At 42.2% G+C, this 27257-nt stretch overlaps 1 protein-coding gene across 1 annotated transcript in view; it reads left to right on the plus strand.

Annotated features, from left to right (window-relative positions):
* Positions 1 to 27257, plus strand: part of cttnbp2 (cortactin binding protein 2) — an 86970-nt gene that overhangs the window by 43048 nt on the left and 16665 nt on the right. Inside the window, exons 3-9 of the mRNA XM_084555931.1 lie at positions 9500 to 9730; positions 16328 to 17759; positions 20318 to 20614; positions 23285 to 23384; positions 25064 to 25214; positions 26224 to 26424; positions 27123 to 27244. Coding sequence (XP_084412057.1) covers positions 9500 to 9730; positions 16328 to 17759; positions 20318 to 20614; positions 23285 to 23384; positions 25064 to 25214; positions 26224 to 26424; positions 27123 to 27244 — 2534 coding nt within the window. The remainder of the gene's footprint in view (positions 1 to 9499; positions 9731 to 16327; positions 17760 to 20317; positions 20615 to 23284; positions 23385 to 25063; positions 25215 to 26223; positions 26425 to 27122; positions 27245 to 27257) is intronic.

Below are 27257 nucleotides of genomic sequence, written 5' to 3' on the forward strand. Positions count from 1 at the left end.
GTTTTGGTGTCATAAGAAATATCCAATCCTTCTGGGATGGTCTGATTTTTATGCCATTTAAATGTTGTCAAAAAGACATGTGGTTGTAGCTGATGACATTTAATTTCAGCCTTCACCATATGTTTCGTTGGTGAGACTCCGTCCGTCTTAAGCGCCTGACAGTTGTTTCATGTTCTGCAGTCATTTGGTTTAAATGTCACCGCCAGATCGCAGCTCATTGACAGATCATTTGGGAGAATGCGCACTGAAGCGAAGATGGCTAAATTGGTGTGTGTGCATGTGCGTGAGTGACAGATGCTCTTCAGGATTTTTGCCATCTTCCTCAGGGTCAACGCATCCCAAGGGACAATCTACCCTCTGCTGACAGACCCACACACACAAAATGAGAGTCCTCCAATGTTTTGAAGGCTTTCGTATCTCTTGAGACCAGAAATGGATCCAGAAAGCTCACCCTCACTCCCCCACATATATATATTTGCTCCTCGCTCCGTGGTGTGTGTCGGCTCAACGCAGTTCTGACCTAGAAAACCAAATAGAGAGTGGAGTCAATGAGGAGGCAACCGAGTCACATAAATCAGGTCGACTATCATGGAAAGGAGCTGCAGAGTTGCCGGTGCTCTGAGTTGTGGCTTCTCACATTTGTTCCCAGAAATTTCTCCTTTGTGTGTGTCTGGGAACCTTTCTTTATCAATTTGAGTTTTGTAATATGTGATTTATTTACTGTCACCCAAAAAAATCCCTATTTTAAATCATTATTTAAAAGAAAAATATTACCCTTAATTTCTTCACTCCAATACTGTGAATACACATTATACATACACTAGAGCCCAACCGATAAATGATTTTGAAGGCCGATACCGATACAAATATTTGTTGGTTTTAAAAACCGATATTCCGATATATCGGCCGATATTTTTTTTTTTCAGAAACGCGCAACAAAACATTAACAGATTTCCCTAACATTAGCTATTTGTAGTTATTTTTGAGTTTTAACTAAAATAATATGATAATGCATCCCTTTACCTGCACTTTTTAAATTCTTTCCATCAAGCTACATCAAACCATTTTCAATCATCAGTTGCTGCCTGCCTTCTAAAACCTACTATTTAGCGATCTAAATCCATTATGTGACTCGTTAATGCTACGGCTGAACGACAGTCTGCAACGCACACTTGGCGTCATTGGATTTCACACACGTGTAAAAGAAAAGCTGCACAAGCTACGTTTGATACTTTTTCTCTATGTCTAAATGTTCACTCCTCGCAAGTCTAAGTTACATTTTACAATGCAGGGACTGTAACTAGAGATATGCTAGTTATAAATACAGTAATCATTACAGTACTTTATTTAGGCAGAATAAGTTCGTTGTGGTTTCCAAGCTCATTAATGTTAACGTTAGCGGTCTTCCACTGATAGTGGCATTAGCTAGCTTTGTGGTTAGCTAGTCTATGATGAGCCATAATTTAGCAATGGATAACGTCATACTGCAAATTGTAAAACATACATTTTCAATACAACAGGCCAAGGAGAGATGATACGTCTCATTGCTATAACTGTCACGCTATTAAAGAAATACTTCAGTCACATTGTCAAACGTTAAAAGGACAGTCAGTCAACTACACTGTAACAACGTAACGTAATTAGCTAATTCCGCTTCACTCTCGGCTTATTTAACAGCAGCAAAACTGGACATGATAGTCACGAATTTTGTCATGCTTATTAGAGTTAAGAGAACTGATGGGGATGTTCTTTTAATTGTTATTCAAGCAATGTATGTCTCGTGACCAACTCACTGTGAACACACTTCACCGATGATCTTACTCGCGGATAACTGGTTCTCTCTGCCCAACTCTGGCTGGATCAGCACGAGTTATACACGAGTGTTGCCAACATGGATGGTGTAGAGTGCCCTCTGGTGAACAAACTAAACTATACAACGCCAACACTCATGACATGGTTGAAGGGTGTTTCGTTTTTATTTTATTTTTGAAATATTCATTTATCGGCCATTATAAATGCCGATACCGATAGTTTTGAAAATGCCAAATATCGGCCGATAATATCGGCCGGCCGATATATCGGTCGGGCTCTAACATACACATCAAATGATTTAATTCATACTCCTAATATAGGTTGTAATATGCAGTGTTCAGCAGTTTTAATTAGTCATGTTTGGTTAAAACACACCAATGCTCCCATAGAGTCATTATTTCTCTCTCTGACACTCTGAAATGCATATACACGTGCACCAAATAAAAAAAAAAAACACGCAGATTGCTCTATATTCTTATTAGTCACACTGATCATCATAAGTTGAGCACTTGCATGAGTACCTGCACAGCGCATCAACCATTGTGACAGTCATAAACGCATCACAAAAATGACAAATCGAGGCGCTACTGAAGCTTGACGTAGAGGTTGGACTAAACAGGATGTAGCTGACGGCCGCAATGACCCGACCCCGTGTGGCTGAAACCCAGAGAGAGACGGGTCGATATATTGATGCGACTGTCATCCCAGCGAGCTTCGGTACAGGCAGAACTGGCAGCACGGCAGCTGACAGGAAGTGTTAAATTGGAAAACCTGCCGTGGTAGGAAACCGGCACCACTTACGACTATTTGCACAATAAAGCACTTTAGCTTTAGTAGCTGTGGTTGCGGTCCTCAAGGCTCTTATCTTAATCTGATGCTGAGGATTTTTCTCTTCTTTCGGACCGCTGTGCAACTGAATATTCTGTCATTGCATATAGTGACAGAATTCTGAATCTGATATCACTTCAAGGTACTTAAAGGTATGCAGTTAACACTCTTGTGCCCTCCAGTGAAATCAGACACTCCGTGTAATCAGACCTTTGGTGATTTCCAAATCAATTACCACTAAATCATGGCAGCACTGTTTTCATACATTAGCTGTTTGTTCGATGTACAGTAGATGCTAGAACCAGTACCTCTGTACACTAGCCCAGTGCTAGCTGTTTTGTTCAAGGCCAGTGAATCTGCTTTTGGTTAGTTATTTGCCCTCTGAGTTATTGCTTTTAGATACTATGGCCTGTTTCCAGACATTCAGTAACTAATTATGCATCACCATGTGTGCATTCATGATATTTGTACACTCAAAATAATAAAGTTTTGTACATTTCTTCTTGATGCTCAGTGAATCAAAACCCTTCTCTTCTGACCTACCAGCCACTGGCAGATTCTGATGGGCGCCTTGGCATCAGCCTCCTGCTTCTCTCTAACACACATGCATGTCTAGAGTGTTGAACACATTACAGTCGTATTTATGCTTCTTGCGGGATTCAATCTTTTCAGTCTTTTCCCAAACCCTTGGCCTTTGGCTACTGAGCCGAGCAGCATCTTGAAGAGACTCTGAATGCAGCACTCTCAAACACATCCCTCTTTTTCAGTCTTATGTTTGCTTGTGTGTTTGTCGGACATGAACAGCTCCTCTGTTTGGCTTGATGATTTCTATCAGGACTGCATTGGCAGCTGGCATGATATTCACACGTTCATGAGTTAAATGAGACACTTGATTCCATGCTGCTCCTTTCTAAGCCATGTTAAGTTTGGGTTACAGAGGGCATTTCTTTGCCCCGCTTGCTCTTTCTGTCTCTCGTTTTTCTCTCAGATTTTACTTGTCAGTACTGTCCATCCTCTCAGTGTTTGCCATTTCTGTACCCCTCTCATCTACCTTCCAGTTCCTTCCATCTTCTCTTCCAGCAGCCCCTCTCTGCTAAGACAGCCTCTCTTTTTCTGGCTCTGTTCCCTGAACCCTCTCACCCACTGAGTGCAGCATGCCTCTAAAGGTTGATGCTAATAATACTGACGTTTCACTTAGAGCCCGCCACCTCTGCTGCACTTGTAAATACTATAGAGCTACAAGCGTGTAATCACCCCCCCTCACTCTGAACCAGTAGGTAAACATCCATAATAAACCTTATTAATTTGTGATTGCTGGAGACCTGGTTGTGCTTCCCGCTGTCTGGCATGGACATCTTATGCACCTTTGTAAAATGTAACCGCAACGTTTAGTTCTAGGGACTAATGTCGAGAAAGTTTTGGAAAATTCCCTTGTCTCTCTTGTATCTGTCAGTAGAACTTTTCATTTCAGATCAATTCTGCAGTAATCCATAACCAGACCATTTATCTTGGGATTTCTTCTGTGGCTCCATGCTAAAAACTTGGCTTTAGTTGAACTTTCAAAACAGGTGTTGTAAAATGCTGGGAAAACGCCACTGGACATGACCAGTCAGTGACATTTAACACTACACCCAGTCAGAAGATACTATCCCCTAAGTAGAGATCTTGGAGCTCCTGGTAGAAATGCTGTGGGCTAGTGGGACTCCTCTCATTGTTTTGGTTCTCAAACTGTCATGGATTATTCAAAAAAAATCAATCTAATCTCTAGGGCTGTCAATAGATTAAAATATTTGATCGCGACCCATTTGACCCATTCCTTTATCTATTTCTGTATTTTGTGCTTGATTTCTTCTTCTTTGGGGATTATTTGGCAGTTTTGACACTAAAGGGCGTATTGCTGCCCTCCACAAAGTAAAATTATTTGCTGCAACTGCACTATAGATTCTGCTTGCTTTCCATAGCGTTTTCTGCAGCTTTATATATATTACTAACGATTTGTTGTTGTGGATGATTGAATTCAGGTGAATTCAGTATCACCTTACCAAATCTGTACTGCTGCTCCAAGCCTGCTGTGAACCATAGCTGCCCTGTAATGACAGCCAATGGATCCATAGAATAAATAAAGCCTCAGGGGGCTTAGCATTCAACAACTGATGAGATCTCAAAGGATTTAGCGCCCCTGCTCTGAGCCCTGGCGCTCTAATAGGTTGACTCTGAGCCTTCCAACCAGGAAATATTGACAAACCTTTCCACAAGAAAGGAAACATTCAGGGCTGAATGAGGAAAACCGTTTCACTCCACATATGTCACAAATGATGGCTTCAGTATCAATCAACAGCTCGAGTTTTGTGTCAGAACTTGTTTTCTGACAATAATAGAAAAAAAGCTGAGGCCAGTGTGGTTTCAAACACAGAACGTAGGTGGTAACAGCTAACATTTGACGGTAATGCTCACCAAGGAATTCACTAAAACATTGCTGAGAAAAATTTGTCTCATAAGTAATGGTCCTGATGTGGAAGTAAAGTGCAGCAGCTGGCTGACTGAGAGATGTAATGGTCTCTGGTTCTGTGTAAATATTTATAGGAAGAGCCTGGGAGGTGAAGGGCAGTTTAAAGATGGCGCTACAGTGCTCCTGAATATTTACTCTGAAGCTTTCCAGAGGATTCCCTTCAGATGCTTCAGATGGTGCCTGAACTCTAGCTGGATATTGCAGCTTCAGAGCATCCATCTGTACATATATATATTTATAAATGCGTCAAGCTTAGAGCTGAGTATTTGGTAAATATTGAGATAATCACCTGACTGATACAGGATTTTTGAGGCTGACACAATATTCAAAATTTAAGTTTGAACACAATATAAATATACAGTAACATTCTCCTTCTTTTAGATTCACCATCTGTCACTTGTTGCTTGACACATAGGTAGCCTATTGAGGCAATTTCATCGGATTTATTGGTGTGGCTGATGCATTGATCGGGCTCTAAATCAAATTCAAATCACTTTCTTCCAAACTACTTAAGTGCGATTTATACTTCTGCAAGACATAGACGCTGTAACCTACGCACGTAGCCTACGCCGGTGCGAGCCATTTATACTTGTGCGCTTGTTAGTCTGGCTTGCTCCTATAAAAACACCACCCAAACGCTAGTCATTTGGGTTCATTTTTGTTTCTACTTCCTGCTTCACTTTCAACAATGGTAACTGAAACTTTTGCTGAATTTTGCTGAAATTTCTCCAAAGACAAGTCATACAAATGTTTTTATCTCCGAACCTCTTCAGTGAATCTTTATTTGGTGTGTTTCATCTTTATCAATCCAAAACAATCAATTTAAAAATTGCGAAGATGGAGAAGCAGACAGCAATACTAAAGTGGTAATACGCTACTACCAAGCGGACCAATCACAGCTCTTGCGGTCTGTGTCGCCGTGACGTGTAGTTACATTTCTGGGGAGGCACACATCAGCTACAGCATTACAGCTACAGTCTGGGCTGTCGCCGTAGCTACGGTGTCAAATTGAGGCAGAGGCATAAACTGCGCATTAGCTTCACAGATCTAGGGGTTTAGTTGATTTTCTTGGATTCAGCATTAATCATTTGTGGGTTTAGGTTTTTTTTTTTTTTTACATTTTGTGTTGGTGAGAAAAGTTGGTTGCAACCATAGTAGAGTTCAGTGTTAAATATAGGTAGCACATTTCTAATAGTTGTTTTCAACTTTAAGGATAACACTGCTCTTTAGATGTAGAGTGATACGTGGAGAAAAATGTCATCTTCCAGTTTAGTTCATTTTCTTCTCTCCAATCTTTCCATACCCACCTTTCAATTGTTTCAGCTTCCCCCACTCCTTGTCTTTATACTCTCGTGCTCACACAAACACACACACACACACACACACACACACACCTTTCCTCAGTGGCGTGTTTATATTGGCTTGCTCATAGCCTGACGAGTGCTGCGTCTGCCTTCCCAGGATCCACCATCAATCTCCACGCTCTGTGCTCTTTATGTGTGTTAGTTTTCAACTCTCTAAACTGTATCTCCTCATCTCCTTCTTTGGCAAAGCATCTCGCAACACCTTCCTGCCGTTGGCTCCTCGTGTCCCTGCTGTCTTGCCCTGCCGTCTTTCACATTCTGGCTATTTGTCCTTCCCTCGCCTCCACGTTCAATGTAAAAGCTTCTCACATGGTTATTAAATATTCCTCCCTCACCAGCTTGCCTCTGTTGATAAACTGTCATTTCCATACATGCAGTTTATGTTTTGAAAGGGAGGACCACCTGGATGCCTACAGGTCAAATCAAGCTGTTTGGACAAGTGACATGACTCAAAGATTTGAAATATCTGAAAATGTTTTCTGTTCCGCTCTGATGATTTTAATTTACGACAATATATTTCTGCCGCATATTTTGTGAGTCATTGCTCTCACAGCATCACTTATGGTCAGGGGGGAGGTTGGCCTCTGTTCAGCGGCGGCACTACAGCCAAGTGGGTTTTGTTGAGGTTTTATTTGACCACTGGCTTACTGTGAATGGTCATTTGGTTGTGGTCCGAACGATTAAAGGCTAGTCCAACAAGGATAATGTTACTGCGCTATTCGACTGCTTTGGGCCAACCAATACCTGCTTTGGAAAACGTTGGACTTCACAGCAGCTTCTTTCCCCATCACCCACTCCACAGGATTTTACAGTGAACTCCTATACAGAAACCTGTCTGGGAGGTTAGAAGAGTGGAGGGAATATTATAAAGTTAAAAACAGAATTGCGAAACACTACAACTGCGTTATAGGTGTATAGTAGATAGCATGTCCAGTAGTTACTGAATCTGCTATTTTTCTACATGTGCATTTTAGGAGTAATTGTTGTTGCCTTAAGTGTACATTATGTAACTGATAATTAAATTGTGGTAACATTTAGGTTCAACAACACAACTTCATGATGATTAGCTGAGGTAATAGAGTGTTGTTCCAGATTGCACATAGTAAATAATAATGCATCTTTTCAGAGAAAGGAGAATAATTAACAAGTGTATACCCAGGGTCTTAGTGTGGCAGTCGCCTAAGGAACAGTTTCCATGGGTTTGCTTGAATCACAGTCTCTCAGCCACCTGTTCAATAAAGATAAAGCTGTTTTTTTCCTGCTTACTGGTTCATTGCTGTGTTCAGTCCTGCAAATATGTAAAAACCAATTCTTAGAAGTATCAGCCAGTGTGTCTAATAACAGACTCCAATAGCCTTATGAATGTAGTGGAAAGTTAGATTTATTTCAACATCGTCTCTGTGTGAATTTGGTGAGCACATATTTCTCAGCCAACTGAGTTTGCTATCGCTGTTGTCTTTTTTTTTTTTTTTTAGTCCATTACCATTATGCTGCGTTCATATGCTGTTGGAAAGATTGCCATCTTAGGGCCCGGACTCATCTGCTGAAGCATTAAGCATTCTGTTTACATTCTCTCGGAAGTCAACCCTGGAAGATGAATGATAAATATTAGAGTCTGCAGCTGTTCAGAATTTGTCAGCCTTGTTGAAAGTTTGCAGCCAGTTGAGTGTTACCCAGGTGTGATAGCATTGTGCTGTTACTGTGCTGCACAGGCCTCCTGCTCTCACCTCTAGTCCGGCTTAGAGGACTCCATCTCCCATCTCCATGTGTCTCTGTAACCTGAGAGCAGCCTTGCCTGCTGCGGTGCTGAGTGCTTGTGGAGTCAGACAGGCGGGCAGGCTCACAGCGGTCAGGGGCGAGCAGTGGGCGTTTCAGAGGCCACAGCGTAGCCCAGTGGACTTCCTTTTTGAACCACAGGGCAGGGAGGGTTGGAGGGCTCTGTCTCTATTATACTGGAGCCTGAGATTGAAGGTGGAGTGGCAGGATCTATGTAGACACTTTCTCACCCATTACCTGTTGTTTAATTTCAATGTGCGGAACGCCATCGGATTCATCTGTTTAAGACACAAACATTACTGTGAATGATGTCGATACAGAGAGTAACCTAAAAAGGGAAGGGCCAGGGTCTGACTTGCTAATTTACTACTTGCCATAGTCTCGTAATGAATCAGAAATCTTTTTTTCTCACATCTCAAACGACATTGTGCTAATAAAAAGAGATGTTACCGCTGCTTTTTAAAACCCAATGGAGAAAATTATGGAGATTTACAGTTATTTCAAAAGAGTTGGTCAAAACCTGTAGGAAAAGACTCCAGACGTATCTTCAACTAGCTTAATTTTATGAGAGCTAGCTAGCAAAGTTAGATGGAAATTCAACTGTTTACTATGAGTTTCATTTATTCGCTGGTACTTTATTTAATATTACATACATTCAACCTACATTCAACCATAGAATACCACATCTACGTTATGTTACAGCACAGGCTGCTGCAATTTGTCGCTATTAATACAATATCAACATTATTCCAGTAATTTAAAGACAGATGGAAATGCATGATCTTATTCTACGTGCAATCATTTCATATACTGTATAGTTTTTAATAGTTGGGATAGCATCATAATGCCAGGGTCTCACGAAATCTTGTTTGAAACACATGATATGTACGAGTCCAGCAGAACAAGCTAACTCTCATATGTTTGTATGTTGCTTATTATTTGAGGACAGGTCCACCTGGCATGGTTTGATTTCAGTGACAGTTATATCTCACAACCCCTAGTGACCAGGCAAGGTGGTTGTGGCTGTAGTACTAATGTTTGTAAAAACTGCAGGAATGATCCTGCATTCACAATGAATGAAGTGTGGAAATCTAGCAACATTTCACTTATATTTTATGATTTTTGAGCCAGGTTGGATTCAAATCATTTTCATCTCTATAGTGTGAACTAATTAAATAGTAACTTTTCCTCTCATCTTTGTTTTCTACAGGCTCAGAGGAAAGAAGTGTTTCTTCAAGAGCGCTATGGCCACTACAGCCTGACTGACCCTTTCCTGGCTCTTCAGAGGGATTTTGAGTGCGGGGTCCCCGGAGGGGACAAGGAAAGGCGGCCCCTGGGGTCCAGCCCCATCTCTGTCCTGGAGGCAGTAATGGCACACTGCAGGAAGATGCAGGAACGTATGTCTGCTCAGCTGGCTGCTGCCGAGAGCCGTCAGAAAAGGGTAAGATCCAAGGGGCGAGGAGGAGGGGGGTTTCTCTGAATGGATGATGTTTGAACTCTGAACTTTCTGTGGACCTCCTTCTGACTGTGAAACAGAAACTAAAATTCAATTCAATTTTTTCAATTCAATTTTATTTATATAGCGTCAATAACAATACAAATCATCTCAAGACGCATTACAAAACCCGGCTTGAAACCCCCAGAGCAAGCCTGAAGGCGACGGTGGCAAGGAAAAACTCCCTTTTAACAGGAAGAAACCTTGAGCAGAACCCAGCTCATATGGAGGGACCCATCTGCCTAAGGCAGAAATGGCACCTGTATGGGTGCTAAGGAAACATTTCACCCCACATGTTAATTCTGATGACTTATTTACCCGCCATATTTACAGTTATGACAGCTAATGTGACTTTTGGGCTGCCAACACTAAATAATTGTTGACTCAAGCTCCACAGTCTTGTGTATACAAGAAAATACAGTGACAGGAAGAAGGGTCATGAACTTCTTTTTTTTTAACATATACAGAATACACTGATCAGGCACAACATTAAAACCACTGACAGGACAAGTAAATAACATTGACCATCTGGTGACAACACAATGTCCTGCTTGGACCTGGCATTCATGTGGTTGTTACTTAGACATGTACCTTCCACCTAGACCAGATCAGGCACCCCCACCCCATAGCAATGACACTCCTTGATAGCAGCAGCCATCCCCAGCAGGATGCTGCCTGACACAGACACACACACAAAAACGCTTTAGGAACAACTCAAAAAACATGAAGAACAGCACAAGGTGTTGACCTGGCCTCCAAATTCACTAGATCCCAAACTGATCAAGTATCTGTGGGATGATCCACAGAGGCCCCTCCCCTCAACCCATAGGACCCAAAGGCCCCCCACTAACAACATCCTGTTGCCAGACACCACAGGACACCCTCAGAAGGCCCATGTCCATTCTCTGATGAGTCACAACTGTTTTGGAGGCACAAGGGAGACCTACAGAATAATGTTATGCCTGATCAGTGTATTCATTTCTTACAGCCCATACATTTACAGATATGCTTTTACAGTCTCTTAACTCAGTTTCCTACCAGCATTAATCCCCTGTTGCAGCTGAGGCTGGAGGAAATTTTGTCACTTGTGTTCCTGTTCTGTTCAGTCATGAATTGAAGTAAACGAGTTGGAGGAAAATTGAAAAGGCGATCACCAAAATAATCAGGACTGTGAATGTTTGTAGTAATGTGAATCCCTCCAAAAGCTGCTGAGATGTTTAACTGCATGTTTGATAGTTGTGGAAAAAAATCTATTACATTTTAAATAAATTAATCATTTATGAGGTAGTGTTTACATGACCTCAGTCTAACTGAAGTCGGTCTGTAGTAATATTAAATGAAGGTAAATTAAAGTAATCGTTTACATCAACAGATGTGGAAAAAGATTTCTACCGTTGGAACACAGATTAGGTTTATTTACACATCACTCCAATTGGTGCGGCTGAAATCCTCCAGGGGATGATGTGCACGGAGAAAAGTGTATGCTTGTGTGTGTCTGTTAATATTTTTGGTGAGTGCATGTGTATTATATGAATGTGGAAGAAGGAGTAACATTGTGTGTATGTTGTGTGTGTGAACTTAAAACCTATTTTCTGGTGTCTCAGTTCCGTTTTTGACGTTTGACTGTGTATACGAGTGTGTGTTTGTCCCAGGTCTCTTTAGGATTATGTGGCACTGATTAAGTGGGCGGCCAGATGTCTACTATGGCTCTGTCCCATTTTCTCTCTCTCTCTCTTTCTCTCTCTCTCTCTCTCTCTCTGCTTCTCTTTCTTCTCTGCGTTGAGGGATACGGATGTGTGAAAGTGTTTGGACATGAGGCTGGCAGAATGAGTGTGTGAGTAATAAAGAAAATACTGTATAAATATGTGTGTCCTATCCATGAACTCTGCAATAATAGCAGGGAAGATGTTGTTGAGAGCCAAATGGAACCGCGAACACACACAAGCTGCACGTGGATGAGGAGGTATGGATGAAGGAAGGAAGGGAGAGGTAGGAGTTGGCTGTTTTGACAGGAAAGCTGGTTAAATAGATTTTGGGGCTGTGGTTTGTGTCCGTGTTCTCTTCCATACTTAAAATGTGAACATACAGTCATGTGGAAATCACTGACCTTTTAAAACACATTTAGACGTGCAAATAATTTACTTTTATTTAGACCATTTAACAGTGCCTATTACTGAAGATGATATACTGAAACATATCATACATAGAATGTATGTTTTGTCGTCTTTTCGACAAATACAACAATTAAAGTCACAAGCAAGTCACATAAAAAAGTAACTACGCCCTTACTTTCATCACACTTTGAAATCATTTACAAGTGGCATAAATTTTGACTGTCAATTTATCCAGTAATGGCCGCTTTCACATTGTCAGCCTAAGAGTAGACAGCTGGACTACTCTTAGTTCTAGACTACCAAATTTTTAGATCATGAATATGGAAATTGAGCCGATTTTTGAAGCAATCAGCCCTGGACAATCAAAGATAGAGTTGTTTGGCCCCAGTAACGGTAGGCATTTTTGCTGTAGACCAAACACAGTTATTCCAGGAGAAGAACCTCATTCCGACGGCGGTGGGAATGTTATGGTTTGGCATTGCTCTGCTGCCTCAGGGACTGGACGGCTCGCACTGATTCATTGATTCCACTATGAATTCTACATCATATCAAGGAATTCTATGAGGTTAGTTAAGCGTAATTTGTTTTAAGCGGACCTTTCAGCCAGATAATGATCCTAAGCTCACTATCAAAACCATCAGGAGTATATTAAATGGAAATGAAGGGTTATGAAATGGCTTAAAAGTCCAGGTTTGAATCCAATTTAAATGTTCAGGAGGGATTTTAAGTCGACAGTGAATACAAGAAAATGGTCACCATCTTAGAGACTGGTGGATCCTCATGCAAACTTCCTACAAAAAGTTGTATATGATACAGGGGCCCATGCTTACTTCTGAGACCAAGTGATGTATTTTACATATGCTTAGCCTTGTATATGCTCAAGATGTCCTGCTAAATAATTAAATGTTCTGACCTAATCAGGCCACACATGCAAAAGCCCTAATGAAAGCGCCATCGTGTTTGGCAGACAGGGCAGTGTTTTAGCCCTGAGCTCCTCCATTTGTTCTCATTTTGATAGGGATTGATGGTCGCTTCATTACTCTGTGTTTTAAACAGCAGACTGAACTTTTGCTTTTACATCTCATCAGGGGTTTACATCTTATGATTTATACTTTTTTAGCTCCAGAATGATTTTAACCACTTTAGCATGGTCACCCGTTTAGTCCTCATTCTGACAGACGACCTTAATCTCTCAACCTCTATGGTGCTTGAACCAACACTTGCATGAAACATGGCTGCCCAAGAGACATTTTCCAGCCATTTAGAAACGAACACTTGCAATCTGGGCTACAGGCAAAATCTCATGTGCAGTTCTTTAAATATTCATGTAAACCTACTCAAAATGAAGCTGAGATGTAACACTTTAATGTACAACACAAAGTCTTAAGAGCAAGAATGTGCAGCTGTTCAAATAATTATGTATTATTTGTATAGACTCTTTTAGACACAGAGCAAATATGCTAAGAAATACAATAGAATGACATTTATAAACGACAAAAGACAATAAAGCTAAAAAATACAAATATGTTAAATCTATATTATATATTTCAAGTTTGCATTCGTTCCAGCAGAAGGAGGCATGGTATTTACCAAGCCTCTGGGTCTGACATAACCTTGTCCACCAGCTGTTTGTCAAAGAGGTTGTGTTAGAGGTATCAGAAACATAACAAACAAATAGCGGATTTTTATGGATAGTGTTACTAACAGTTTACAGTGAGAAATCATTGTTAATTTTCTGTTTTATACACTTCCTGCGATGGTGGGAAACTTGACTGAGACTAGTCATTTTCAGTGTAACTTGGTCCAGAGTGTGGTTTTGAGAAACCACTCTAGGCACTGGTCAGAAATGTAGCTATGCATCTTTGACCTCAAGTGGTTTTGCATCATTTGACCCTGAAGACATGTGTAAATGTAGAGGCAGTCACCACAAAACAAGAGTTTACTCTCTTCAGGACAGAATAAATCACAATCTCACTACAGTTGTACCCAAACCACCAACACCAAGGTGTAAACCTGTCAAGTGGGGATAATAACAGGCATTTTTCGAATGACCAGTCACACAACAAAACAAAACAACACCACTAAAAGATACGGGCCCGACTTACTCATAGGGATCTTCTGGTTGCTGGGTAGAGTGAATTTTACCCGGAATGTCCGAGCTATCTTTATCCCCTCCATCCGTTTCCACTCTTGGTGTCCTCCTGTGAGTAAGCTGTTGAATTATCCATGAGGTCTTAAGCTAGCTGAAGGCAGGCAAGCAGTTGTACGTAACACACTTTGAATCAGTTTATGGGCATAATAAAGACATCCCCCACTCCCCTCATCTCCTCCTCCATGAATCAGTCATGAAGTTGGAGCAAAGAGGCCCCATACCCCCACGCCTCTGCTAGAGCAACCACACTCTCAGCAGTGACTACGAAACATCGTATTCATTCGTTTTATATGGAAACGGGCTGCCTGGTGGTGGTGTGAGTCAAAATCTGAAGCAAGGTCATGACCACCAGTGCAGAAATTCTTCTCTTTCACTTGTTTCTTCTCCAGTCCTCAACTATTCTCAGTAGCTGAGTGAATGGAGGCTGTATTCTACTACTATGTCAGTGCTTACCTTGGTGCATTTCAGGTATAAGGATAGAACTTTGCTGAAACTTTGTTACCAGAGGTTGCCTTCAAGTTAACTGTACAAAAAAATTTTCCTGCTTAATTCTGCTTAGTATTTCAGGCGGGAATGGAGTAAGCGTTAGTGTAGGGATGACGAGTGTGATCTGATATTTTACACACTCTGGGAGATGTAGTGCATGTTCGACAAGTTGTCAATTGGACTTGTTTGAGGTTTCTCATCCAAGTGACTTCTTCAGTTCATGAGGAAGTGGCTTGTTCACTTCAAGAAGCCACTTAGATGTGATGTCTAAAACGTCCTCGAGAAACCTCACGCAAGTCCAGTTGCCTTTGTTTTAGATACGTTTTTGCATACTTGTAGCATACACAATTCTTCAAAGTAGACCATGACTGTGTAGAAATTACACACCTGCTGTGAGGTGTTCTTCTGGTTATTGTTGGTCTGGGGATCTGAAGCTGGAAAGTTTGCTATTTCAGATTCTACGGCACTATATTGCTTCACATTCTGTTGAAGCATGCTTTACAGATTAAGTCGGTGAAAGCTATATTTTATATGAAATTCTTAATCCTGCCTGGTCTCAATCTACACTGCCTAGTGTGTCGCCACCTTTACTGCATTTCTAAATTTGTTATTCTGAGGCATTAGGCTGATTTACAACGGACATAATCCGTACCCAATTAGCACCTAGTTGTGGCACCTCCTTTTCAGTAACAACTGGCGTTCCCTTGGCACCCCCCTCCCTTGCTTATAAACCCCTTGCTTCTCCTCAGCATCAGCTGGTGGTGATATGTTCTCTGGAAACAGGGAATTGGAGGAGGGGGCCAAGGATGGGAGGGGACCTTGTTTGGGACACGGTGTCGACTCTATTGTTTGAGGCTTGTTAGAGCAATAGGGTCTAGGCAATTGGGTGGAGAGCCGTGGTTAAGCCCTGTTACCCTCTGTGAAGCCAGCTTAGAGCTAACAATAGCAGCAACGCACCAGATATAGAGGCCAGGGCTTTGACAAGTCATCAAAATTCAACTGTATGCGGATAGGCCATGCCTGTCTGAACACATAAATTAGACTCTTTCCCAAAGCCACCATGAGGATTAATAAAGTGTCTATTTGTGTAAATGTGTGCTTATCCATCTATCTTGCCTGTCTGTTTAATGAGTTATTTTGTGTAGCGCATTCGATTAGTTTGGCTCCTCGAGAAAATTGTTCTGGCTCATTTTAGCTTTGTAACTAATGAGTGGGTCTGCATTCAAATTAAGATGGTTCCATTACCCCAGAATTCAAGCAATTGCATTTTCTGCCTAATACCCAATTACAGACGAAATAGAAATATTGTATTCGTTTACTGAGGTATTCAGGTGATGGATGATTCAGAGTGCATGTTATGCCTTCTAAGATTAGCAGTACATCAAAGATGTGGGGCTGGTGGGGCTGGTGGGATGAGCTTTGCAACTCACACAGGTGAAGACCATCTCTCGGAGGGACTGGATGTTTGAAACACGTGATGTCTGGAACTGGTACAAGATGTATGGATGGGGTTATGATTGATTGCAGATCATCTGTGTTAGAAAGGAGAGGAATTCTGTTTATTTATTTTGCAGTTTGTTGTCTAGTCTAGTGTATGAAATAACAGAATATGGTGATAAAACTACTGAAAATTACTCATTCATAATTAATCAAATGAAAAAATAAATAAATAAAACATTGTTGACCAAGATTAACCACCGGATGTCGAAAGACCAACAGAGATGTCTTGGTACTCAGTTTTGAGTATATTTGTGACTATTAACTTTGTGTGTATTTTTTATTTTTTACTAGCTGGAGATGGAGAAGCTGCAGCTCCAGAGTCTGGAGCAGGATCACCGCAAGCTTACGGCGCAGCTGAAAGACGAGCGTGAGAAGAACAAACACATTGTCATGATGTTGGTGCGCGAGTGTAAGCAGCTTGCCACACGGGTGGTAGAGGAGTCCCAGCGCTTTGACGAGCTCCAGGCTCGCCTGGATGAGGAGAGTCGCACCTCTGGCCGGCTGCAGGAGGAGCTGAGCACTGAGCGCCAGCGAAGCCAACAGATGGAAGCCAAGATGGAAAAGCAGCTGTCAGAGTTTGACACAGAGCGTGAACAGCTGCGTGCCAGACTGGGTCGCGAGGAGGCTGAGAGCCAGAGTCTGCGGCAGCAGGTGGAGCAGCTCAGGACTGAACGGGTTGATGTAAAGGAAGGCGCTGGTGTTGCTCTGCCTGCTGTTACTGAAGCAGAACCTGCTGCCGCCGCTAGCATACCACCCAAACCTAAAGCTCTGACGTCTGTTTCTGTAGCCACAGAACCCATCAGCTCTCGAACAGCATCTTGCCAAACGGACCTGCCCCCCACTGAGGTGGAGGGTCCCAAGAAGACCCCCCTCACCATACCTGTCAAACCAACCCCTGCCAACTATGTGGGCCTGAGCCTGCCAAAGACAACTGGACGGGGTATTGTCCACAGCAGCTCAGGAGGACTGACACAATCAGAGAATGGCTCAGAGGGCCAAGCCCCCCACGGCTTACCCAGCGGAGTGAGTCCCCGTGTCCAGGCGGCCCGCTACAAGTTCCAGGAACAGGACCAAAATGGCACGGCGTCCCAGAGTCCTCCAGCCCGGGACCTCTCCCCCACCAACCGTGATAATTTTGCCGCCAAGCAGCAAGCTCGTCACACTGTCACACAGGTCCTTTCACGCTTCACCAGCCCTCCAGCAGGAGCTGGAGGACCCCTACGTCCAGGCCTTCCCCACTCTGCCTCAGAGGGTGGCCCTTTTCCCAGCCGCTTGAGCCATCCCATTGGCCTCAAGTCTCCCACGGTGGCTAGGATTGATCGTGGAAATCCTCCTCCTATACCTCCCAAAAAGCCAGGGCTTTCCCAGACCCCCTCTCCTCCTCATCCACCAATCAAGGTGGTGGGGGACAGCAGCCGCTCCACTGGGGCTGGGTTAAAACCGGCCACACCCCAGCTGCCGCCCAAACCTGCCCTGGACCTGGTCCCAGCCCTGACGGCCTCTCAGGTGGGTGCCTGCCCCCGCTCCCGCTCCCTGGGGCCTGGCCGGTGCCCTCAGCGGCAGCCAACAGCAGCATGTGCAGAGTGCCCCCCAGTCATCAGCCCTGCCACCACTGTCAGTAGCCCCTCCTCCATAACCCCTCCCTCCACCTCCTCCTCCATTAGTGCTCCATCCTCCTGTAGTCCCAGTGTCTCAGCAGGCAGCCCCCTGGCAACAGCATCAGGTAAAGGGGCTCTTCCATGCTCCATGTCCCTCAAGTTCTCCCCACTGCCACTTTTCTTGCCTGTCTTTCCAAAGTGCTAGCCTAGTGTAGCATAGCATAGTGATTTGGTCACAGGGAAACATGCAAAACAGAATAGTAAAGGGTTCAATTTAGTTTATGTCAGTGACTCAATCTCTAAATTATGTTGAAAGATACAACTTTCTTCACTGCATTCTCACTCTACTCATCTTTCTGTTTCCCTGCCCTTAATATGCCCTCCCTCTGGGCACCTTTCGTCTCCCATGTTGTCACGTTAGCCCTGTCAGTATTGCTGTCAACTGCAGGCACAACATGTCGCTAACATGTACCTGACTGTTACTGAGACACTAGAGAATAGCAGAAGAATTATTTCAGGGTGAACTGAGGCAGACTAGAGCCCCCTGGTGCTCTCATGCGTTCAGATCGGTTTGTTGGTCTTCCTACCAGTAACCCCTATCCTCTCTGAAGCTGATGCCAGAGGCTGCTCTCTCCTTCCCCTCCCCTTTTCCATCCTCCAATAGCATGCCATGAGCACTCTTCCACTTCCTGCACTCCTTCCTGTTTCAGCTTCCATTAACTTGTCCAGTTGATGGCACTATGTATGTACCATAGTAATGTTGATATACATGTTGGCATTTATATTCTTTATGTATTGTGTGTTTAGTGCTATGGTTTTTTGCACTGTGTGGTACAAAAAATAATTCCAGTTTATTAAAATTTGGGTTTTCTGTAGTTTTAGGCTGTTATTTCGATACAACCTGTTTTTAGCAATATGTACTGTATTCCCAGGTATTATATCTGAAAGAAATCATGGGTAAAGGTTTAAAGACACGAGCCAAGTTTTAATAAACTGGAATTATCCTTGAATATAAATCTGAAATGTAACAAAATATACTGGCATTTCCTGCTCTTTGCATGCAGATGTTTACTGTTCTAAAATCATAACGCTTCTCTGGCTGTCCATAATGAGTGTTTGGTGAAGAAGAAAATACTTAAAGGCATGGTATACAAAACTTACAGATTGCAACACACCACTTGACCACAGATTAAATATAGCAGCTTTGACCATATTTTTATAGTTGTTTTGAAGCTCATATACAGATCCGTGTAAGACAGAAATAATGATGAATTTTGTTACAGATTTAAAGTAAAAGACAGTGTTCAGGTGTTGCCGACCTGTCTGAAATTGTTGCATTTAATTGCAGCATCTTCCACTTAGAAGTCTGACTGTGTGGTGTGGAGGAAGTTCTGCTACTTCCCAGACTTATTTTTCACAGTTTTAAGCTAGGACAAAAACTCTTTTGTTAGCAGCCAGTTCCTAGCTGTCGTACATACTTGTACTTATCCACAACCACCACCTACTCAGTCAGAAATTGCAACCACAACGACTGCCATAATCTTGTTCTTGAGATTTGGTGCTGCACTTTTTCCTCTACTCTTGTACTGTAATTCTCTCTCCTCGTCTCTGAGACAAATTCAACACTGAATTTGTCTCTAGCTCACTTTTAACCCATGCAAATCTGAAACTGCCCCTGTAAAATCCAGTTAAACGCCTCTCTCTCCATGGGCCCAAACTTTTAGTTGTTGAACAGTTGTTGAGTTTAGTCATTAGATATTGTTTTCTGGTCTTTACCTCACCTGTTTGTTTGTTTATGTACTGTGTTAAATCATTTGATGTAATTCTGTATAATTTCAGCAATATCCTACTAAATCGTGTACGTGTTTGTACTTGTCCACTACGTGAATACTGTGGGTGGCTCAAAACATGACTGTTATCTGTCATCTCGCTTCTGTATCAATCTGATGCGATGACAGGCTCTTTTGTCTAGGCTGCAGCATGCTTCACTAGCTTAATTGAATTACAGGCATGTGTCAGGGATTTCTTTGAACTGAGGAACCCCTGCTAAATTTAAGGTGTGTCTCCAGAGAAAACATTTCTGCATATAAGGCCAAAAACATGCAGATGGTCAAACTTAAATTCAGTTTGAGCCCCTTGTTGGTAAGTTTAAACCCAGATGTATTTAGAATATTTATTTTATTTATTTAAAACATACGACACACAAAGTGTACCTTAAAGTAGGAAATGAAAAGAAATAATGAAATGGTGAGCCTCTTGGGCATATCAACATTTTCTTCAGACATTTAATAATAATACATATTATAATTTAGTTCTGAAATTACAACAACAGAAATGCACACTATACAAACGATTACTGTTTATTAAATCACCACCCTACTCCGTCATTTTCACGCATTTTTTGTTTTTTTTGATTATGAAACATGAGCTTGTACTCAAAGGTCTGTTACAGCTAATGCTTCTATCACTGCCTTGGAAAGGCCTGTCTACTTCAACCTGCTTTGCTCATTCTTGTAGAGTCTGTACTATTGAATCTGTGAAACTGAGCTGCACTCTCCTTCCTTCCATCTTCTTACACCCTTGCTGTCCGATCTCAGCACTTCTAGTCACTTCCTCGCCCTCCTGCTCTTCCACCTCCTCCTAGTTTAACCTGTGCTGCTCCTGCTCCTCCTTCCCCTTGCAGGCTGGTGTCCCTCCGTAGTCTCCCCTCTAAGCGGCGGTGGGCCTGCTGCCCTGGACGGCGGGCGCCCCCTGCTCCTTCAAGCTGCTTCCCAGGGAAATGTCACTTTATTGTCAATGCTGCTTAACCAACCAGACCCGACCACCAACACTACCACCACATCCACCAACACCACCTCTACCGCCAACATCACCTCTACCACCGCCATGGAGAACAAGCCCAATCATCTTGACCAAGACAACCACCTCAGCCATAATCAAACCTCTGCCTTGTTTGCTGCTGCTCAGAACGGACACACAGGTGAGTTTGAATTACTTTACATTAATTTATTTATGTTTTTTACAACGTGGGTGGATTTTACACGAGTTGATAGGAGTGATTTCATTCTGTGTATATATTTTTTCCCTACTTTTAGGCCAACAGAAATTAAATGAAGTGTAAGGTTCACACCCAGTCTGTGGTCTTGGTCAGTGGTTGAATGGATGGTCGACTTTAAAGAATGGTGTTCAGGAAATGGCCAGATGGTCCTATTGATTGACTGATAAAGAGAAGGTGATACACTAAAATACAAACAGAGGATTCACACAAGATCGTTTTTTTTATATACAATAAAGTCTATATATACACAAACAAAGTTCAAGTTGAAATCTGTACGTGCACAGATATGATTTAATTCTATTCAACATTTTCTTTAGTTAGTACAATGGAGGTATTCACAGACATGGTTCATAAGTACCAGAAATAGAGTGGGTACGTCCCATAAGTTGAATTAACTGCTGTAAATACACCTGCTGTATTTTTGCCTCCTGTCAGCTGCTATCTCTGAGATGCATTTGAATGAGCCCGTGAACTTAAGTTGAACTGCAAACATATAAAGGAGAGCATTTCAGAAGAAGCAGAGTAGAAACAAGGTTTACACTGACAAAAGAATATCCTTACAGTGAGTGATCCAGGAATAAATGAGCATAACTTGGTTGTTCCAGAGATTAAATCTGTGACATTTTTGTTGTAAGGCAGAATCAAACTACAAAACCTTCCTGCCACCTCTGATGTTTACCACAGCTACTGCTCTCTGCTGAAACATGGCCTGAGATAAAGCTAAATTAAACATGATTTTGTGCTTTTGCTTGACATTAGTCAAAGGAATTTAGATGTCATTGAATAAGAGATGCCCTATCTGCATTAGATGCAACTAACCAACATGTGTTGGGTTATTGAGGAGCCAAAAATCTATAAAGCGTATCAGTAAAAGGTCATGAGGTGAACTTTTAAGCATTTATTCAGAGTGGGATTTGGTTTGCTCTGGTTTGGTGATGTCCAGGTTTTGAGTGAGAGAGCTACCTTTAAATGTTACACTATTGTCACCAGGTTGTTGCCTGTAATAACTGAAATGCAACCATGTTGTTATTTATGTGGTGAAATCCAATTAGAGTATTGTATAGTACTGTATTTGACCTCTTAAACTCGCATTACCTTTTTAACTTCCTTTCACCTTCTTCTTTTCACCTTGTGAACAATAACAACACATTGTGCGAAGGTAATTTGCCCTGTATACTGAAAGCACAGCACTGCCAGGGTGCACCTTATGCAGCAGCCATATGAAGATGCAGTGAAATGACAAAAGCCAGGTGCTGATAAACACTTAACATGTGCTGCTGTAAAGCCTGTAATTGCATGAGCTGCAGCTGATCCCATTTTGTTAGCTTCCATTAGATGAGAACGTGAGCCTGCCATGTTGCTGTAACCTCAGCACAGATTACATCCTCGTTCAGCTGACACACACATGGAAAATCATCCACACCAGTGGTACAATGCACAGAATAATTAATGCATGCAGAACCATGTCCAACACACACACACACACACACGTACGTGCACAGGATCTACGGGATGTGCTTCCTTGCTGAGATGTTTAGAAGTGGGTTCATTGATCCATAAACATGACTAATGCAGCTGAAGGACAGCTGTTCCGAAGGCTTAAAGGTGGGCTAACTCAAAGAGGACGCACTCTCACAAATACACACCCAAGTGGTTTCTATCTTGTGTGACCTGACTGTTTGAGCCCCACTTGCTTCTCCTCCTTCACTCTTTTGATATACAAATTACACATTTTCAAATGACACGTGTGTTTAAGCCGCATGCAGATGGTTGAAATACCACAAACCCTCACCTAATGACAGAGTACTCTATTTTCATCAACAAAGAGAATATCAGGCTCTTACTACTGTTCCTGGTTTTCCAGTATAGTACCTAGTATGCTGTGCAGTGTTAGTCTTGACTGTATATTTACGTGGAATATGTGAAACTATTTTTGTACACAGGCACTAGAGTAGGCTGAAGTCCTGCCCTGCTTCTGGCTTAGCCTTTGTTCAGTGTAATTTCTCACAAAATAATTCCTTCATCATTCTTTTTCAATAGCCCAGACATTTTAATGGGGTTTTATGTATAAAGTTGAAGATAAATGGCTACTGTACTTTTGGACTGCAGAGTAACATTTTAATTTTGCTGTTATGGGAAAAATGAAAATGTCTGTTTTGGAATATTGGACAATAGAAGGCTACTTTTCTAAAGAACTGGTGATCAAAACTATGAGAAAATACATAAGCTTAACAAGACAGGTCTTTTTCTTTAAAATGGATAATTTATTAAGGTCTTAGTGATTCATAAAAAAATCATCACTTATACTGTAAAAGTAACACTTTTTTTTCCAGTGGGCCCACACTTACCGCAACAGCTACAGTATCCATTACATCTCGTTAAAGCGGTTACTGTATTTTGTTGATTCCCCCTGTTAGCGTTTACTGTTTTCAGATGTTCACTCATGCTTAGCACTGATGCCTCACAGCAAGAAGGTTCTGGGTTCGAATCCAGGCCGACTGGGCCCTTCTGTGTGAATGAATATTCACTCATGTTTCACTGCAGCAGCAGGTTGCTACATTATCATCTTTTCTCTGTCATTTTCACCATCAGACTGTGTGAAGCTGCTGCTGTCTTCAGGATGTCCTGCTGATGTTTCAGATGAAAATGGATTCACGCCTTTACACTTTGCTGCCGCCCATGGCCACAGCAGGTGAGCTCACTCTGTGATACTAAGATTATGTTTTAACTGTTGTCTAAGAGCCCCAATATTGTTGTTGCCTCACACTTCTAGGTAGACATTAAATAATTACATGTGTGTGTGCTGTCAGTTGATGACTCATTTAACGTATTTTCCTGCAAGATAAACTGGAAGCTCCCATGTGTGAAATCTGACCTCTAGGCCAGTCTCGGTAACCTCATTGGGTTTCACTGCCAAAAGCAACGCCAATGTGTCTGTTTGGTACTGTCAACACACTGGTTTCAACTGGTGGCTCTGTGGAATATAGTATCAACTTTCTAGCTGAGACCAGCTCTGCATCCCTTCTGAAGCCATATGGGTTAATTTCCCACAGATAGAATAAACCCAGCTCAGCGCTTCAACTGGACAGTTGCAATAAATCTTTGCAGCTTTCAGATTTCATTTCTAAGGGTCTCCTCATCAAACATTAACAGACTCCTCGTTGTTAATTATTAAGGATGAGGGAAATATCTGCTCCTACGCTACATACAATGTCAGTTCTGATCGCTCGTATTGATTTTGACGGATTGCCAGATGAATCCCAAGCTTACAGGCAGGCTCTCTGATCCACAGTGGAGTGACCGTGCTTGCCAAAAAATTCGATGCCCAGGACCAGCTGCGGAATGTGCAGTGTTGTAATATCTGATCACTGTGTTATTTATAGAGTGGGGTGTCCAAAACGCATGCTCAGTGGTCATGACTCAGTGATCCTGCTGGCTAAATTTTCCTAATGATCTGACCCTCAGTCATTTTGCTTCACTACTGGCGGAGGGTTGAAGGAACTCTTCCCTTGTCTCTAGACAGGTGGTGCAGCATAAGGGGTAATAGTAACTGTATATAGCCCTAGCCTAAAAAAAACAAGTATTACACTAAACACACTTGAAATGAATATCATCAAGGATGCCAAAAAACAAGCTGCATACAAAGGTGCAACAGCAACCACCACTGGCTCAGTATCAAGTAGACCAAGGAACTGGTGGTGGACTTCAGATGCAGCAAGAGGTCCCCACTCATGTTACCATGAAGGGAAATGTGGAATGAGATGGCTGATTCCTGCATGTTCCTATAAGACAAACTCAACAGATTGGACTGGTCGGGGAACACTGAGGCCCTCTACAGGAAAGGTCTAGTACTCTACAGCTCAGCCAGCGTTCTTTTTTTTTTTTTTTCTTTCTTTCTTTTGCTGTGATGTGCTGGACTGGTGGTATCAGGAATTGTGGTTACAACAAACTGAGTATGCTGGTAAGGAAGGCCTGCTGTGTGTTCAGGATGGAACTGGACTGTGTGGAGGCAGTGACAGAGATGGCAATGCGTAGGAAGCTGCGTTTGAGCACATGTACACTGCACTCACAAAGATTTCTGTATGTTTGTTTCTGTTTTATTGTTCAGCATATTTTTTTTCTGTTTTTCCAACTTTGTCTTATTTTGATGTATAGGTTTGGGGTGTCTGTTATTGCTCTGGTTTATAGCCCTACTGTACAGACATTTAAAATGTTACAAATGATACAATACCTTTTACTGCTACAGTTCCAAAACTACAAAATTATACTGTGTACGCCTCGTGCATATATGGGTTCATACTTTCCAGTTGCCATTTCTTTCATTTTCATGTTGGTACATATGTGTTGCTGAAATCGTTCTCTTCCCTCCAGCTGTGTAGAGGTGCTGCTGAGTGCAGGAGCTGCTGTGGACTCGGTGGCGGCGGGGGGTCAGACCTCCCTCTTCCTGGCCTGTGAGGCAGGACGACTCAACTGTGCTCGGGTCCTGCTGAGCGCAGGAGCCGATCGCTCGCTCACTACAGCGGTAGGTCTTGGTTCATGGCACTGGCCATTGGCTGTTTAGTTTTATTGCCTCGGTAAAAAACAAAAAACAAAACATGTCCTCTGTTCATCATACTGTGCATGTCTGCATGGGATTTAGAATGTTTTCTATTTTTTTGTGCTGCTGTTGTTTTTTTAATAATTAAAACAGACGATTCAATTATATATTTTGATAATTTTAGGATAAAATGCCGTATGCATGTGTATATTAAACTACTCCAGTAATTCCTTTAGAGAGGCTAACACAGTCACTCTCGTTTCCTGTCTTCCCTGTAGTTTCTCACATTTTGTCACCCGTTAGTAGCACTCCTCATTGTTTCACACTTATCCTGTCTGACATAAAGCATTTAAGTATTCTCAGGGGTTTGGCTGTCTGATTGGTGCGAGCCCATTGATGTATGGGCTTCCTGCATCTCCATGGTAACCATAGGGGGCTGTTAGTTGCCGTGGCAGCATGTGATGAGCTCCTATATTTAGTTACCTGCTTTGTTCTACATTTAGCCTGGCCTCCCTGCTGAGCCAAAGAGCTGCCAAAGAGTCTCTATAGCATATTCAACCTCTTCAGCACACGTGTATTTTTAGCCATCACAAAATGTTGGCCAGTATGTTGGGTCAAATGTAATGATATAACATGGAGGACTTCTAAACTGGGTTAAGAGTACAGTCTGAGTGTGGAGTACAGTCAGACCCCTTTTCACTTTTTGTTGTTGATACTGGAATTAAAAAGGTAGAAACCTAAAATTCCTAAATATGAATATGCTGTATAAGCTAGCCATTTAATCTGAATTATTATTTAGCTGCTGATTTTCTTATTCAGTAATTTTATAATCTTATCTTCGTGGATCAAACCGCTAACCATCCAGTTGGTGGACAACACACTCTACTCTACTGAACCACAGCCAGTGCCACAGTTAAAATCCCACCAATGAATTTTATCATTTGAAATGAAACTGTAACAGAGTGCACACTGACTCACCTTTACCTCCCTGCAGGATGGCTGCACGGCCCTACATGCCGCCGTGCGCTCAGGACACGTGGACATGCTGCGTCTCCTCCTCTGCCACCCCACTCAGGGGGACCACACTGTGATCCCTGACTCCCCCACCACCCTGGCACTGCCTGCTGCCCTGCTGAACCAGGCCAACGGTGACGGCTGGACGTCTGCACACATGGCTGCTGCCCTGGGCCTCAAGGTGAGAAAAAAAAAAAAAAAAAAAAAAGAATCTAATGATTCAGCTGCTTACAGCGCTCTAACCACGGTTAGACATGCTGACACTTTAGCTTTTTAACTCTGCTCGTCTTTTTTTATAGCATTCACAGTCACTGTACAATTTACTCATCAACTTGAATCTTCTCCAAACAGGCTAAACTCAACTTTAAATGCTAGTTTAAGCAGCTCTGTATCTGCTAGATGTGTAAATAGCCTGCAGTTTGCTACCAAATAAAAATCTAAACTTCATAAGGCAAGTTATGAATACATTAGAGGTATGTGTCCGATAGCTTAATCTCATTTGCCCTGCGCTAACTTTCACAACTGATCTACTGTTCTTCTACACTGTGAAAAAGTTTCCATTATTCAGGGTATTTTTGTTCACTGCAGTGATTTTCTACCTACCTACACTATATCTTCCACTAATGTCCAGTCCTTTCAGTCTCCACAGACTGATGTGATTGCTGACCTTGCTAGCTAGAAATGTCCTGCTCAGCTTAAACCAACGCAGGAGGTTCAGACTAGATAGAGTCTGACTGGAATATCACTGAAACATGTTTTCATAACACATGAGCAATACTGGATGTGGTTACATACTTTTACAGAGAGCATACTGTACAGAAAGTTTACATTCAGGCTCTTTTCTGTTGTTCTCATGTTGCGTTATGTTTGTGTGTCTAGGAGTGTCTGGAGGTGCTGTGCAGCCACAGCGAACAGGACATCGAGAGGAGGGATAACTGTAATCGGACTATTCATGATGTGGCGACTGACGACTGCAAAGATCTACTTGAAAACCTCAGTGAGTGTGTGTTAGAT

The sequence above is a fragment of the Chelon labrosus genome, assembly GCF_963514085.1.
Source record: "Chelon labrosus genome assembly, chromosome: 11".
Classification (NCBI taxonomy): Eukaryota; Metazoa; Chordata; class Actinopteri; order Mugiliformes; family Mugilidae; genus Chelon; species Chelon labrosus.